The sequence below is a fragment of the Erpetoichthys calabaricus genome, chromosome 13 (assembly GCF_900747795.2).
Source record: "Erpetoichthys calabaricus chromosome 13, fErpCal1.3, whole genome shotgun sequence".
In the NCBI taxonomy this organism is placed as follows: Eukaryota; Metazoa; Chordata; class Cladistia; order Polypteriformes; family Polypteridae; genus Erpetoichthys; species Erpetoichthys calabaricus.
Window position 1 is genome coordinate 80,370,700 of NC_041406.2, and position 18,367 is coordinate 80,389,066.

Here is an 18,367-nt window from a genome sequence, read left to right on the forward strand (position 1 = left end):
TAGCCATTGGGGCCTGCTGCTTTCCCACTCTGAAGTGAGCTAATAAGTAGTAATAGTAATTCTGATAGTGCCAAAGGTTTATCCAATTCCTCTGCACTAAGAGTATCTATTTGTGGTATCTGTAATGCATCCAGAAATGCATTAGATTGTGTCTTATCTTCTTTAAACTCAGTAGAATATAAGGATATATATTAGTCTCTAAAGTGTGCAATATATTTTTATGGTCAATGATTTTGTCACCGTTTGTGTTGGTGATTGCTGGGATTGCATTGCGAACTTCTTGCTTGTGGATTTGTTGAGCTAAGATCTTATTAGCTTTCTCTCCATGTTCATAATAAAGATGTCTTGATTTAAATATGAGCTGTTTAGTTTCTTTAGTCGTTAAGAGGTTGAGTTCTGAATGCAGAGCCTGCCTTTTCCTATGAAGTGCCACACTTGGACACCTGGCATGTTCTTCATCTATTCTAGTAATTTCGCTGATTAGCTCTGCACCTTCTTGGTTTCCAATTTATTTCTGTGGGAAAAATATGAGATAATCTGCCCTCTTTAGAAGGCCTTCAGGGTTTCCCAGATTATTCCTGCAGAAACCTCTGAGGGTGTATTTGTCTCAAAAAAAATATTGATTTGCTTGGATATAAATTCTGTACAGTTTGCATCTTCTAATAAAAGTGGATAAAGATGTCACCTGTGAAATAAGTATGTGCATAATGATTTTAGCTCCAAAATCAAAGGGGCATGGTCGGAAATAACAATAGCGGCATACTTACAAGATTTAATTGTAGGAAAGAAATTGTTATCTACAAAGAAATAATCAATTCTTGAGTAGCAATGATGCACTGGAGAGCAGAAGGAATATGCTCTTGAGTTTGGGTTTAGAAATCTCCAGTGGTCTAATAAGTTGTGGTCAGTTACAACCTCCTCTCCAATTATTTTACAGAAGAGTTCAGCTACGAATTTCACTGGGTTTGAACTTTCACGATTCTCTGGGAGACTTTCAATTCTAATATTATTCCTTCTGCGTCCGTCTTCTAGTGCAGCAAGTCTGTCTCTGAGTTTTTTGCATTTAGAATTTGCAGCCATTGCTTTTCCGTCAGCAGTAGATGCCAGATGTTCAGCAGTTTCAATTCGAGTCGTAAATGTTTGCTTAACATCTTCCAACTGAGCACCAAGTTGTTCTCAGTTTATTCTCAAACTTAGATGGGTTTTCCTGAATTTTTTCCTCAGTTTTTTCCAGCATACCTTTAAAGGCTGCCTCAAAGTGATTATATTCCCGTTTCTCCAGGTCTTTATTATCCTGCCACAGCTTCTGCTGCAGCTTCTCGTTTGTCTTCTCATTTGTCTTGAGCATACCATTTATTTATTTCTTCATACCTTTCTTTATATCTTTCTTGAGCTCCTTTATGTCTTGAGCGGTGCCCGTGGCCATTGCAGTGATCATTACCTTCAGTTCGGAAAGATCGTTTCGGCCTTCGTGCTCCACAGGTGAAGTGGCAAGCCCTGTTACAGCCGATGCTCCCGTCTCGCGAGAAGTAGATGAAAATGTGTAAGACAAGGCCATTTCCAGTTTCAATGGATCTTCTGGAATCGACAAGCTAACATAACCTGCGTGACTTGCACATTCACTCCCAGTTTCACTCTCGACTGGAGACGATGCAGCAGACCAAGGTCACGGGAAATTTGTGCTTTGGCCTGTCTGTTCCAGGTCAGTCCCTGTAAGGATGTACCTTTCAGTTGGGACTTGGACTTGATGCCTGTCTAGGCTTGGGTGTAGCTTTGGGTTTCTTTTCCGTTTCTTTCTGAGCAAAAACTGTAATAGAACCTCCTCGAGTTGGGTAAATAGAGGATACCTCGGGATGATAAAAAAATAAGAGAAAAATGAACACCGCTGCTAACTGAGTTCCGTTTCAGACATCCATCTCCTGTAACGGTCGAGACAAACTCCAAAAAAAATTTTTTTACTTGTGGGTTGGGAAGGCACCATCACAGGCATCTCCTCTATCTTGAGCCCTATAAGTAGTAAGAACATACTGGTGTCCCCTACACTTCCTCTGTATGTGTTACTGGGAGTATCTTTTCAGGACTCTCCATTATTTTGTGTACTTTTTACTTTCTTGATCCAATTTAAAATGTAAAAAAAATTAAAACACACCTTTTTTATTCAGCTATACAGTAATCCCTCACTTATCGCGGGAGATAGGTTCCAAGGCCGACCGCGATAACTGAATTTCCGCGAAGTAGGGGACACCATATTTATTTAATTATTTAACGTGTATTTGGACGTTTTTAAACCCTCCCTGTATTGTATACAACCCACCCTTTACTCTATTAATAACAAGGACAACTGCTAAGCAATATGAAATCGGTAGATAAGTTTACACTTGCTGTATAGCGAAGTACATGTAGCAGCTTGTAGGCGGTCATGACGTCGTCGACCTTGTTGCAAAGATTCCTAAAGCAGATTCCATCCAGACTACTGCCTTATCACGTCCACTTGCAACTCGTTTTGTGCCCTGGTTAAAGGACACTGCGGCCGTAGATCTTATATGCTTTTCCTCCTTTTTAAATAAAAAGAATCGTGGACTCATTGATGCTGTAATGGTGTAACTGTTCCCTTCCTTCAACATATCCAAAACGTTTACCTTTTCTGCAATCATTTGCATCTTCTGTTGGCGCTTGGACACGGCCCCTGAATCAGTAGCACGTTAATGCTGAATGAGTGAGATGAGACTTCCTGGTTAATGAAACACTCCGTCGCTGAGCCAATCAGCAGCACACAGGAACTTAACTGCGTGCTCTGATTGGGTAGCTTCTCAGCCATCTGCCAATAGCATCTCTTGCATGAAATCAACTGGGCAAACCAACTGAGATAGCAAGTACCAGAAGTAAAAAGACGCATTGTCCGCAGAAACCCGCGAAGCAGCGAAAAATCCGCGTTATATATTTAGATATGCTTACATATAAAACCCGCGAAGTCGTGAATCCGCGAAAAGTGAACCGCGAAGTAGCGAGGGATTACTGTAATCAGTTGAAACAAGTTAGTTTCTACAGTTGAAACCTATTGTATGCTTTGGTCACAGTTAACTAGAAATTAAGTTTCCCATCATTTCTAAGGTAGGCTAGAGAGAAAGGTGTCCAATACTGTTAGAAGGCAGTGAATGGTTGATTTTTTTGTAAAAACAGTAGCTTTGCTATGGAAATCAAGCATAATAACTGCATTTAAACATTTGGCCCAACTTGCACATGCTTTTTATTGTTTTGTCTGCTGTTTGGTGACATGGCTCCAGTCCATACTATACACTGGCTGAAATATGCTTAGGCTAAGAATTTGCCTTTGAGAATTTGCATTTCTGAACCAGTTGTTCAACATGCAAAAGACTCTTCTCATGCTGTAAATTTATTAAGGAAAAACAAAACTTTAAATTTTTTTGAAGGTTAAGTAAGTAAAAGTCATAAATGTACACTTGGTCATTTGAAATAGTTGTGAACTTAAGTGAAAATGTAACAGGTTTGCACTTCACATGCTTTGTGTTGGTTCATCTCGGGCCTAACAGGTAATGCTTGACCAGCCTCCACAAAGACAAATAAAAAGAATGTTAGCCTTCTGAGTGAGCCAAAGGAGAAAATATTTTGTCCTGGAAGTTAGGACCACCCTTCTTCATTACAGGATGGTGACATGACAAAACCATTTCTGAAAATCTTTGTTAGTGTTGTTAATTTGCCAGCTCTGATGAATAGCCAACCCACCTCTGGTACAAATGGGTTTTGCAATGTACAGTATATCACAATTAATTATGAGCTAAATAGTTTGTGTAAAATTTAATTCACAGTAAAAGAAAATAACAAAACATACTACATTTTGGTACAAATGTAAAATCACAGTTTTATCACATATATTTTCATCTTATTTGCAACCTTTATGTCTACCTTTTTGTCCATTGGCCTGGGTGGGTGGCAGCTGGCTAGACTCTGTAAAAACCCTGGCTTGAATCAGTTTACAGAGTTGGGGAAGCAAGCAGGTAGTGCATGAGGCAGATGAGAGCATGTGAAGTTCCATGTAATTAGCTTGAAGGAAGGACATAGAGGTTTCAATTATGGAATAACCCTTAGGAAGCAAAATTCCTTGCTTTCTACCCCCCAAAAATGTTTTACTTCCCCCTCAAAAAAATTATTTTAGTGAGTTTTGTGTTTCATACAATAGTAATTTAAGGGGAAATTTCACAAAACTTTAAGCAAAGTCCATCCCCTGACACACTAGCAATATGATATCAAAACAACCAGCCGTTATTGGAGGAAGTTAACAAGAAACCAAATCCGCTCAACAAAAAGTATTTTTTTTATTTTCTGAAGTTGTAATTACACTTCTTCAGTAGGGGTTGGTGATGTCCCTGTACTGCTTTTTTATTAGGTTCTTTTCTTCAATTTTACACTGCTGCTGCTTAATAATTTCATTTATTCTACACTGAGTGTTCACGTGATCACATACAGTACTACAGGTTTATTTCCATCTGAGTGATAGACAGCATTATACATGCATGTTACACATACATATTATTTAAAATGGTAGAGAGGCTCAAGTGAATTATGCGGAAATGTGAGAATGTGCAACTCCATGCAATGAAGTGATTTGAACATGCTACTTTAATGTGTGCAAGGGACACAACAATAGAAGTGTGCCAGGAAAGCAGCTTTGATGGAATTTTCATACATGAGTCCATTCTTCTATATGTAGGCGAGAGAGAGCTCAGCAATGTGCCATTAACAAATGTGACTGTAATTTATATCCATCCATCTATCCATCCATCCATTTTCTGCCATTTATTTGGGTCCAAGTTGCAAGGGCAGCAGTCTTAGCAAAGATGCCCAAGTGTCCCTCTTCCCAGTCACCTTCTCTAACTCCTCTGGGGGATACTGTGGCGTTCCCAGGACAGCTGAGAAATATAATCTCCCTAGAGTGTTGTGTGTCTGCTCCAAGGTCTCCTGTAGGTTGGACATGTCTGAAATACATCCCCAGGGAGGCATCCAGGAGGCATCCTAATCAGACGCTTGAACCACCTCAACTGTCAAGTTGAGGAGGAATGGTTCTTCTCTGAGCATCTCCCAAAAGTCTGTGTTCCTCAATCTACAGTATCTGTAAGGTTGAGCCCAGACAACTTGTAAAGAAAAGGAATTTTTTCCATTTGTATCCACAATCTATTTCTTTTGATCACTACCCACAGCTTGTAACCATAGGTGAGGGAAGGAACATAGATCAGCTGGTAAGTTGAGAGCCTTGCCTTTCAGTTCAGCTGTCTTTTCACCCCAACTGACCCTCTACCTGTTGATCTCCACTTGAGGCAACACCGCATCCCCGACCCAGAGAGAGCACTCTAATCTTTTTCAGCTAAGAACCATAACCTTGGACATAGGGGTGCTGATCCTCATCTGGCTGGAAACCACTCCAGCATGTGTCTAAGATCATAGCCTGATGAAGTCAAGAAAACCACATCATTGAAAAAAAGCAGAGATGTGATTCTGAGGTCACCAAACTAGACACACTCCACCCCTTGGCTGCAGCTAGAAATTCTGTCCATAAAAGAAATTTAACAGAATTGGTAAGAAAAGGCAGCCCAGGTGGAATCCCACACCCTCTGGGAGTGAGTCTGACTTACTGCTGGCAATGCAAACCAAGCTTTTGCTCCAATTATACTGGGATTGAAGAGCCCACAACAGCAGGCCTGATATCCCATACTCCCAAAGCACCCTCCACAGGACACCCCAAGAGATGCAGTCATATGACTTTCCCAAGTCCATTAAACAGATGTAGACTGGTTGGGCATACATCCATGAACCTGTGGGGGTAAAAAGTTGGTCCAGTGTTCTGTGACTGGGACAAAATCCCTATTGTCCCTACTGAATTGAAGGCTCCACCAACACCCAGATCCTCCATTCCAGAACCCTGGCATAGGCCTTCCCAGAGAGGCTGAGGAATATGATATTGCTAAAGTTGGAACACACCTTCTGGTTCCCTTTCGTAAATTGCACTTACTTGCACAAACTTGGTGTTTGTTATGGACAAACTCTGACTAGCACAAAAGTTCAATAATAAAGCACAACACAAACAAAGGTTCAGATCAGGTAGGCCATTCCTCTCAATCACAACTTCAGTGAATAGTCACCTTATCATGGTGGAGGGGTTTGTGTGTCCTAATGATCCCACAAGCTGTGTTGTCTGGGGAAATTTCCCCTTGTAGGGTTACCCAAAGCAAACTGATTCTAGGCAAGGGACCAGACTAAGTGAAATTCATATTGATCTGTATGGGAAGTCTTTTCAAAGACTCAGTAACCTTGCTTGAAAAAGAGAAACCAGGGCCATGTCCTGGAGCCAAGCTTGTAGGAGGAGTGTTTGTTTAAGGATGGTTTGTTTAATGTTAACATCATATTTTCGTCATTCTTGTTCCCTTTCAGGGCACCACCATTTTGTGTAGTGGTTGTCAAGTTGTATTTTCCCATTTGTACTTTGTGAGCATACAGTGCAATTTTCACCGATGTTCTTGAATATGTGACTCAAAATCCTGCTGGATTAGCGTTATTGACTCCTTGGAAGATTTTGAAGATGTATTTTATGACCCTAAGTAGGCATCATAATTCAGAGTTATCTGCATAGAATGTCAGAGTATTTACAATAATTAAATAGATGAGCAACAGAACTAAAGCATATGCAGTAAGTAAAAATAAGTGACTTTCTAAACACATTCTGTGTCATTTCTACCTCTAAGAACCCTACCAAGAGGAGCTACCATCCCAGACTGAAGCCACTAATGTCCTGTTCTCTAGCAGGCCATCACTAGGTAGTGCCTTCATTGATGTAAAGAAATCGGCTGCATTGAAACGTAAATGGCTCTTAACAAAATGTACATGTTTCTGTAATAAAAGCTATGTTATGTATTGCTATGCTAAACACTTTAAAATAACAACTTTAATAAAAAATAACAGTCTTACAACTGACATACCGGTCATTTAATTTGTAATTATTGTTGGAATACTTCTAAAGACATAAACTGTGAAAATTAAAAAAAAAGGCATGAAATATTTGTCTGGTAATAAATAAATTGCCTGGTTAAATTCATATAAATGTGTGTTCTTGTAAACATCTGTCAACATAACTGATGCTATCCAGATGATGGCAGTGCTGCATTAAATAAAGGCTTCTCAAGTTGTTTTATCCTTTACTATCAAGTTCTGTCATGAAATTGTAAGACCACTGTTTACAAATGAATATTAACAAATGTAAATGTTGCTTGAATCAAAGGAAAAACAGCAAAAAATGATCTCTTGATAATTAAAATTAAAATCATCTCTCTCATCTGACACCATTTTTTCATGAATATACATTTAATATATATGAAAATGTACATATCAAAATGGGCACTTTATCTTGTGTTGTAAAAACCAAGGTAAATGATGTCAAATGTATATTTACTGTACTACTATACTGTACTACCCTGTTAGTTGTAAAACAGGAGACAAGACAAGATAAAGAGTTGGGGCATCTTGAAGGCAAACCCCGTATAATTCATGAAAAAAATTAAACAAAAAGAGTTGTCAAATATATAATGGTCTTTTCAGACTGTAGTCAAAATCGAAACTGAGACTAAAATGGCAGCAATACCCCTTAAGAAAAAGCCAGAAAGGAAGGGGCGGGGCCAGGAAAATGTGACCTGGAGGTGGTGTCACTGGGCCTGGCAGTCATCTTATTGGTAGGGGAGAAAGGAGAAAAAGCGTTAGGCAACAGCGCCAAGATGAGATGAGCCATGGCGGGAGCACTTCAGCTCTATAGTGGAGGGACCAGAAGCGACGGAGTCAACTGCCCTGTGTGGGTGGTTTCACAAGATTGTGGGAAAAAAAGGATGGGACACCTCCTCATATCCCAGGATGGTAGTACTTAGCCCAGAAGGTGAATCTCAGATGGGCATATATATACCATATTTACTTGTGTACCACGCACCCTTGTGTAAGACACGCACCCTAATTTTTACAAAGAAAATCACGAAAAAAATTTTCCCCGTGTATGACGCACGTTGTGATTGTATAGGAAGAGTTTAGGGCACGTTTTCCGCGAAATGCCCTTCTGTTTTTGTTGCATGACGAAAGAGCGAGGGAGAAAGCGCGAGCGAACGAGTAAGAGAGACAGAGAGCGCGCACGAGTGAGCGAGAGAGAGAGAGAGCGCGAGCAAGCGCGAGAGACAGTGAGAAAGAGCATGAGCAAACGAGCAAGAGAGAGAGAGAGATCGCGCACGAGCGAAAGAGAGAGCGCACACGAGCAAAAGAGAGAGAGAGAGAGAGACAGTGCGCGCAAATGATCAAGAGAGAGAGAAAGCGTGAGCTAACAAGCAAGAGAGAAAGAGAGAAAGCGCAAGCTAACAAGCAAGAGAGAGAGCACGTGCAAGTGAACGAGAGAGAGAGCGAGTGAGAGAGCCCAAGCAGAAGTAAACATTCCAGAAAAAAATTTCCTTGTGTATGACGTGCACCTGATTTTCTAATGATAATTTTCGGGAAAAAATGTGCGCGTGGTACATGGGTAAATGCGGTATATATATGCGGTATATATATATGTCCTGCGGAGGGCTGGCGCCCTGCCCGAGGTTTGTTTCCTGTTTTGCGCCCTGTGTTGGCAGGGATTGGCTCCAGAGGACCCCCGTGACCCTGTGCTAGGATATTGCGGGTTGGACAATGATTGACTGACTGACTAATCTTCCATAAATTAGTGCACCGATGGGCAGAGACACGAGTTCCAACACAAGACACACTATTTATTTCTATGGGGAAATGCTTTTTTCTCGTCTCCCCAACAGCAACACAGTACAAAGACAGCACTAAAGCATAGTTCTCTTCTTCTTCTTCCTCTTCTCTTTCTCTCTTAATCCTTCCACCTCCACTCCTCCTGACAAGCTTTGCCCTCCTACTCCTGACTCTGGCTCGTCCCTGCTCTTCCACCCACATGGTGCTCAAGCACTTCTGGGTTAGGCAGAAACTCCATGCCATACGGCACCTCCATTTTTAAGGCATCCCCTGGTGGCACCCACGGTACCCAAGAGGACTGAGATAAAGGACTCCAAGTCCCATAGTGCCCTGTGGGAATCCGGGGCACCATTGCAATCCAGGGGAGCTGCCATCTAACATTATGGGGGAAGCAGTGCCCTAAAGAGGCTGCCTTCTCCCATCCTTCCATTTCTTGGGTGTTCCAGCCCTCTCTTACAATATATTTGATGACAGTTCAGTGCAATGGGCAAACATCCAAAGACTGTCCTCATGTACTGCACAAGAAGAAAAATGTAAAGGAGAATCAGCAGGTTGGTCATGATACCAAAAGGAAACTTGTGATACTTTTAGAATTAGCCTTCATCGTCATGGATTCTGTCCACAGGGAAAGTGCAAGATTCCAATTTGATAGGTGTGGCATTCCAACAATATCCCAGGTAGTCTGCCATTTAATAGGAAATGAAATCTGACTAGGTCCTGTGATGTGGGGCCTCTAGACAGCCACACTAATTACCGATATCATGACTAACCCTAGGCCTTCAGTGGAACTACAGAATTGGATATACTGTAAATGGTTAGTAGGAGAAAGTAAGTAGTACAATGGAGGAAAAGAACTGAATTTGTAGGAGGAAAGCAAGCTCCACACACAAGTTATGAAACACAGCCTGTGTGGTTTACACTATAGCCATACTAGGCCATTGGTATTTTGAAACATGCAAATGTATTTTTTCTAATGTTATCCACAAATTAATATAAAGGCCCCTTGATTTTTGGTCTCTGACATTTTAAAGTAAAAGCATCCTACAATAACATTACACCATCCGGTGTTGGTTCTTCTTCTGTGTTTGATGATAAACTGTAACTGCCAGGAAGATGCAGCGAAAGTATGGACTTCCATACGTAATAGTGTACCCAGCACTACCCAGGGCAGAAAAAATTGCAGATGTGGTCACTAAATAAATTCTTCAGGAGGAAAACTTTCACTGACTAAACCCACCGTGAGGAGCAACTTTGCAAACTTTGTGCCAAATCCCAACAACGTCGTCTACAGGGACTTCCTTAATAAAGTGCCACTGTGGTTACTAAATAAAGCTACCCAGGGAGGATTTTTTATACTGTACAAGTGGGTAATCAGGGCAAAATCTGGCAAAGACAGGTTCAACGGTATAGATTTGCATTTCAGACTAACAAACATACCCAAACACATTCAACTTTATATATTAAATACAAGAACAAATAGGAGAGCAAAAGTGTGGGGTAATAAAACTGATTTTCTCCTAATTTAGTGATTCACAAATATCTGCATGCCATAAGGTGAGTAAATCTCTGTTTATTCATGTTCTATCTGATTTACCCAGTTTAGTATCAATGGAGGCCAGTGCCTATCCTGGAAGCATAGACAGGAAACATTTCAGTCTGTGGTAGGGTACATAACATGCAAGACTGGCCATTTTTACAGGAGCTGGTTAACTCAACATGCATGTATTTGAGATGTGGGATGAAAACTGGAATATCTGAAGAAACACCCACTTAAATAAGGCAAGGTGCTGGAACTAACATGCTGGAGCTAACCATTGTACCACTCTGTGTCCTGTGGGTATGCATATTTAATAAAAATAGAAATAAAAATAATTAATTTAAGTACAGCTCAAAATGTAAAACAGAAGAAACACCACAAATGCTGACTGGCCGGTTTTATATACATTGCTAGTTTAAAGCAAACTTATTAATTTTTAATGTGATCCTGTCAGGCCAAAAGCATTACATTTTAAAACTCTTAAAAGCGCAAGTACAGCATTGATAGGCTGATTTAGAAAAGTTTGTGTAAATGTTCAAGACTAACCAGCTGTGCTAGGCTCCCCATGCAGCCTGTGCACTGTCAGAGGTACTGAGAAGCCGGAGAGATTGCAGCAGCAAATGAAAGTGCACTTTGACAGAGACACACCCTCTGAGCGTGAGGTGCAGCACAAGTCAATAAACTGGCCTCACTGTTTGTACCAAACTCAGACGTGTGCTGTGATCTGCACTGAGGCTCACTGGAACGACTTCATAAAGTCACTTCATTTCTTAGGACAAGAAGGAGTTGTATGCAGGAGGCATAATGGTGTATCATAAAGAATTTGACAAGGCAGGCAAGAACCCTGGCCTTCAGATCTGGAGAATTGAAAAAATGGAACTGGCACCTGTACCTGAAAGTTTACATGGAAATTTTTTTGTAGGAGATGCTTATGTTGTGTTACAGACAGTTAAGCAGAAGGACAATTATTTTTACAATCTGCACTTTTGGCTGGGTAAGTGACACTAGAATAAATTTTCACTTATTAAAAAAGATGATGTTAACTGAAGTAGCTTTACCAAGGATTCTGGAAGGTCATAGCTTACTTTTATAGCCTTAACTTAATATACTCATATATTACTTTTTAAATATGTAGAAGCTTCAAAAACTTAATTGATTACACTATACAGAAACATGCATCTGCATTAATATCTGCATATATACAGTATATACATTGTGTGTGTATGTGTATATATATATATGCATTATATACAGTACGCACACATACACACACACATAATTTATGCAGTGTGTGAATATATTTATTTCTATGTACGCACTGCAAGATTTATTTGTTATAGTACAGTTATTCTGTGTCTTGTTTAATATGTATAATGTATTTTTATTTTGTTACATCTTTTATTGACATTCAATATGTAAATTGAAATATACTATATAGGAATTATGTTTTATTTCATTAATTTATTTGATTGGTTTTACCCAAGTAGCTTACAATTCTACAAGACTTACATTACTACACCATAGTCTGAAAAAAATACTAAATAAATTCAAAACATTATGGATGAACATTTTTAAGTACAAATTTTTAAATATATCCGAATTATGAGGATATTAAGGTGCTTATTTGGCCTCCTTTTTCTCCCCAAAAGTTGAATTTATAGATAAACACTTGTATCAACATGAGCTTTTTTTACCATTTCTCTGCTCCTCCAAAGTTAACTGTGCTGTCCAAATGCTCCGTTCGCTTTTCTGAATAAGTCTTTCAGGTGTATTTTTAGCTTAATTTCTGCTACAGTACATGCCTTGCACCACAGGAATGCGTGTCTCCAAAAGAGAACTGGGTCTTACTGTTTCTTATATTTTCATTTATAATGTTTTATTTAAAATCAATCCAAAATTATGCTTAGGAATCTAGTAATTATAAAACATTAATGACTCCTTTTACTAGTACTAGTATGAGTATCATCTGTAGATGCTGAGAATCTCTTATGGTACTTAAGAGCAGAAAGATCTGACAGCTCTAAGAATATGTAATTATTTTATCTTGTAGTAACAGAACATGACATTCTCAGTCCTGCATAGTTTAGTTCAGGGTTCAGGGGAACTGGAGCCCTATGCATTAACAAGGCCAGAACCTGCCTTGGACAAAGCAGCAGTCATAGCAGGGCCCTCTGAGACACAAACACCTACCTACTCACACTCACACAGAAGCAATTTAGAATTCCTGTTAATTAAAGCAAGTGATTGAGGATTTGGGAAGAAAATAGGAGCAGCTGAAGGAAAACTTGGGCGGACATGAAGAGAATGTGCCTACTCTACAAAGACAATGATCAGGATTTGAGCCGAATATGTGGCATCTTCAGGCTGCAGTGTTGCCATGATATCAGTTATACTTCTAACTTTTATAAGCCACTTATCCAAAAGATGTGCAGGTTAGTTCAGGTGGGAATACTCAATGCAAATTGGCTTGGTGTAAACATAACCTGTGATAGACTGGTACAATTCTGGAGTGGCTTTCTGCCTTGAACTTGAAGCTATATGGACAGACTCTGGCTGCAGGTGATCTTGTAATGAACAAAGCAGGTTTAGAAAAGGTGTGAATGGAAAGATATTTCAGTATGACAGTACAGTTAGGGTGGCTGAACGCACGCTAAGGATAATCGGTCGGATCATCTGCTGGCTTTCTTCGCTGCATGTTTTGCTTGTCGTTGTTTTAAGAGCTGAGAGCACATGAAGCGTGTCTGCCAAAAGCAATCCAACAACTGCTAGGTTAGATGTCCGTGGATTTGTTTTAAATGATGTCTCACTGCCTTTTCTCACATGATGTTGTAAAAACAATACTTGTCCTTTATTTCTGGCCATGGGTGTGATTAAATCTCTTTCTCGCAGGATGTATAATGCTGCTCGCATTGTGAAGTGGGGTGCGGCTGAACGGATGCTAAGGAGATGCTATCGGGTCATCTGCTGTCTTTCTGTTGCTGCTGCTGCTGTCGTGCTGCCCGTTGGGGGGGTGGGGTTAGGGTGGCTGAACACATGCAAGGAAAAGCGGTCGGATCATCTGCTGGCTTTCTGCTGCTGGCAAGCTGCCTGTTTTGCTTGTCACTTGTCGTTGTTTTAAGAGCTGGGAGCAAGTTAAAGTGTCTCTCGCGGGACTTCAAATTGTCTTCTGAGAAGATCATGTCTTGTCTCCCTAGTCTCCTTCCCCAAGATTTTTTTTATAATATATATATATATATATGTATGTATATATATATATATATATATATATATATATATATATATATATATATATATATATATATATATATATATATATTTATATATATACAGTATATATACATATATATATAGTATAAATATGAGGAACATCCAAAAAGTTTCCACAATTTTATATTTTTGTTGAAAACAGTGAAGGCGGGAGCAGTAGTAATTGGGTAATAAAAAGTTGGTACAACGCTGGGAAGGTGACTATGTAGAAAAGTGATATAAATTGCTTTTGAAATTCTTAATAAATTGTGTTAAAAAAAGTCTCTCTTATATTGTATATATATATATATATATATATATATATATATATATATATATATATATTGTCACAAACTTGACTCCGAGACATAGAAAGGTTTGGGGCAGCCACCCGTAAAATTTGGTAATTTCTGCTGCTGGCTGCAAAATCTAAAAAATTATATACAGCACTGATGTGCACAAAACCAAGTCCAAAACTGAACTGAGGGAATAGGGAAAAGGTTCAGGCTTTTAAAGGGGAAGACAGAAAGTGAGATCATATGGGTTGGGCTCATGAAGGTCTCCAGTCATTGGTTCGAGCCCAGACATGACATCACAGGGGCCGGAGCCGGCAAGGTCTCCCGGAAGTGACGTCAAGTGAGCCAGGTGGAATCTCCCGTGCTTGGTCTACAGGAAAAGGAGAAAAAGAGTCAGTGCACTCTGCCACATTCCGGTATGACTCGGAACTGCCCTTACCCAAGTCCTTTAGTTGCCTCCCATTCGCACGTGTGTGACAATATATATATATATATATATATATATATATACTGTATATATATATATATATATATATATATATATATATATATATATATATATATATATATATACATGGAAGAAAAGGTCTGTGATACGGTTTGCATATTTGCAGCTGGAGATCCACAAAGGGAGAAAAAATGAATCACGTATCATAAAGTAGTTTTTATTCCTGAGCTTTCAACCCGAAGAGAGCTGGCCAAATCTTGGCTATCAAATGAGAACGCCATCAACAGACACTTGGACATAAATCCAGCATATGCAAACTTAAGAAGAACATGTTCATAATAAATAAACTGTACACCCAATACCCCCCCCATCACACTGACTTAGCCCCCCCCAAACCCCCCCCACCCCCCCCTCCACATAATGTCTTGCTATATATTGCCTTTGATTCTTGTAAGTCTAAGCATTATCCTCTGATGAGGACCCCTGGCAGGGGTTGAAAGCTCAGGAATAAAAACTACTTTATGATACGAGATTCATTTTTTCTCCCTTTGTGGATCTCCAGCTGCAAATATACGTATATATATATATATATATATATATATATATATATATATATATATATATATATAGGTTATATACAGTGCATCCGGAAAGTATTCACAGCGCATCAACTTTTCCACATTTTGTTATGTTACAGCCTTATTCTAAAATAGATTAAATTCATTTTTTTCCTCAGAATTCTGCACACAACACCCCATAATGACAACGTGAAAAAAGTTTACTTCAGGTTTTTGCAAATTTATTAAAAATAAAAAAACTGAGAAATCACATGTACATAAGTATTCACAGCCTTTGCTCAATACTTTGTCGATGCACCTTTGGCAGCAATTACAGCCTCAAGTCTTGTTGAATATCATGCCACCAGCTTGGCACACCTATCCTTGGCCAGTTTCGCCCATTCCTCTTTGCAGCACCTCTCAAGCTCCATCAGGTTGGATGGGAAACGTCGGTGCACAGCCATTTTAAGATCTCTCCAGAGATGTTCAATCAGATTCAAGTCTGGGCTCTGGCTGGGCCACTCAAGGACATTCACAGAGTTGTCCTAAAGCCACTCCTTTGATATCTTGGCTGTGTGCTTAGGGTCGTTGTCCTGCTGAAAGATGAACCGTTGCCCCAGTCTGAGGTCAAAAGCGCTCTGGAGCAGGTTTTCATCCTGGATGTCTCTGTACATTGCTGTAGTCATCTTTCCCTTTATCCTGACTAGTCTCCCAGTTCCTGCTGCTGGAAAACATCCCCACAGCATGATGCTGCCACCACCATGCTTCACTGTAGGGAAGGTGCCAGGTTTCCTCCAAACGTGACACCTGGCATTCACACCAAAGAGTTCAATCTTTGTCATATCGGACCAGAGAATTTTCTTTCTCATGGTCTGAGAGTCCTTCAGGTGCCTTTTGGCAAACTCCAGGCAGGCTGCCATGTGCCTTTTACTAAGGAGTGGCTTCCGTCTGGCCACTCTACCATACAGGCCTGATTGGTGGATTGCTGCAAAGATGGTTGTCCTTCTGGAAGGTTCTCCTCTCTCCACAGAGGACCTCTGGAGCTCTGACAGAGTGACCATCGGGTTCTTGGTCACCTCCCTGACTAAGGCCCTTCTCCCCCAGTCGCTCAGTTTAGATGGCCGGCCAGCTCTAGGAAGAGTCCTGGTGGTTTCGAACTTCTTCCACTTATGGATGATGGAGGCCACTGTGCTCATTGGGACCTTCAAAGCAGCAGAAATTTTTCTGTAACCTTCCCCAGATTTGTGCCTCAAGACAATCCTGTCTCGGAGGTCTACAGACAATTTCTTTGACTTCATGCTTGGTTTGTGCTCTGACATGAACTGTCAACTGTGGGACCTTATATAAACAGGTGTGTGCCTTTCCAAATCATGTCCAACCAACTGAATTTACCACAGGTGGACTCCAATTACGCTGCAGAAACATCTCAAATATGATCAGGGGAAACAGGATGCATCTGAGCTCAATTTCGAGCTTCATGGCAAAGGCTTTGAATACTTATGTACATGTGCTTTCTAGTTTTTTTATTTTAAATAAATTTGCAAAAATCTCAAGAAAACTTTTTTCACGTTGTCATTATGGGGTGTTGTGTGTAGAATTCTGAGGAAAAAAATGAATTTAATCCATTTTGGAATAAGGCTGTAACATAACAAAATGTGGAAAAAGTGATGCGCTGTGAAAACTTTCCGGATGCACTATACTGTATATATATATATATATATATATATATATATATATATATATATATATATATATATATATATATATATATATATATCTATAGGTTCTGACTAAGCTAGTCCCCAACTGCATTTTCTTTTGCCTTTTTAACAAATATAGACAGACAGACAGACAGACAGACAGACAGACAGACAGACAGATTATGATCTGAACACACACCAAAATGACTAAAAAGGAAAAAAATTAAAAAGAAAGAAAACTTATGACTTGGCAGTCACAGTGAGACATTATGCCGGCATATTGCTGTTGGTATGAAGGAGGCCCAGTAGTGTTTCTTGACACACTTCTACTGAAAGAGTCATTGGCTGAGAGTACCCAGTGTTAGTCTGTCTGAGACTAGTCTGAGAGAGGATGTGCAACATTGTTCATAATGGCACTCAGTTTTGTTTTCATTCTCCCTTTCCTACTATCTTCAGGGGGTCCAGAATGAGTCCCATAAGTGAGTCTGCCATTTTAATTATCTTGTTAATTTATTTGAAGTGGAACTGAGCCATTTTGGTTGAAAAATTAATTTACAATTTGTAGATTTATTTACTTCTTTTAACCCAGTTAACTTCAGCTATCTTGGTTAAGAGAGCAGTGGGTATAGACATTTTATGTGACCAAATATTTTTGGGAATTGCAAAAGTATTTGATGGAGAGCAGATAAAGCTGCATTCAGTGTGTTACTTTGCATCAGCCTTTACATACATGCAAGGCATGGGAAGAGTGGTGTGAGGTAATTCTGCCAAGCTCTTCCCTTAAAGTTCAGCATTAGAACATCTCATGAGTGTATAAAGTATAAAAGCTGTCCCTGTTTAATCTAAGTTAATCTAAGTTAATAGAAAGTCAAAACAAGCACACTATGACGCTGAATTGAACTGAAAAAGAACAACATGAAGAGCTGGTTTTAGGCTTTAAGGAGTTCTTTCTCAGTCAGTGTCACAAAATAGGAGCTTCATTCTGCGGTGCTCAGCGAGTGACGCCTTCTTCTGGAGACCCTCTGAAATGGGTGTCTTTTCGAAATGTAGAGGAAGTGGAAGAGGACATGATTAGTACCAGTTCCACCTCTCATCCTGCAGAGGTACTACATACCTTCACTGACGTGCAGGCACGACACCTTTCATTAGCAAATACAACTATTCAACTATTCAAAACCATAAAGTGCACTCGTACCAAACTTTGGGTGGTAGGATTGTATAATCACTGACTGTAATTGTACAATGTCTTTGTTTCAACAATTACTGAACCACACTACTGCAAGCTATTACATTGTTGCCTCTCATGTCTTTTGATTCCATTTTACTTTGTGCTGTTCTGATCGTGAGAAGTCCAGTATGTCAGAGGAGTGAGAGCAGAGTGAAGGGCACACTGTGATGGCTAGCAGTGTGCATATGAAACTATTCAATTCATTCATGGTTGATGTCAATTAGGTTCTGGTGAAAACCCAGCTTTTATGACTTGTTAGCATTTTATAAGCCATTTATCAGCAAGTTAAAAGAGCTGATTGCTGTCAAAATGAATGCTACCATTTAAAAAAAAATTCTAAGAAACATAATGAATGTACAGTATGTGTAGGTATCTGGACAAGTCAAAAAAGACAGGCAAACAGAGGGCTGAAATGAATTGTGGCTATGTGGTCCATTAATCTGAAAACTTAGTGCAGACTTTTCATTAAACACCATGCATAGAGGAAAACTTTCACACATATTTGGTTATTTTTTCTTTACTAATTTACAGTTTTTCATCATTTATGGTAATCTGTATTACAATTATAATCTCCAAA

At 39.6% G+C, this 18,367-nt stretch overlaps 1 protein-coding gene across 1 annotated transcript in view; it reads left to right on the top strand.

Annotated features, from left to right (window-relative positions):
• The first annotated feature begins 11,006 nt into the window (after nucleotides 1–11,006).
• The window catches only part of scin (scinderin), a 131,198-nt gene continuing 123,837 nt past the window's right edge, over nucleotides 11,007–18,367 (top strand). The window contains exon 1 of the mRNA XM_051935708.1: nucleotides 11,007–11,309. Within this exon, the coding sequence (XP_051791668.1) occupies nucleotides 11,120–11,309 (190 nt within the window). The 5' untranslated portion in view covers nucleotides 11,007–11,119. The remainder of the gene's footprint in view (nucleotides 11,310–18,367) is intronic.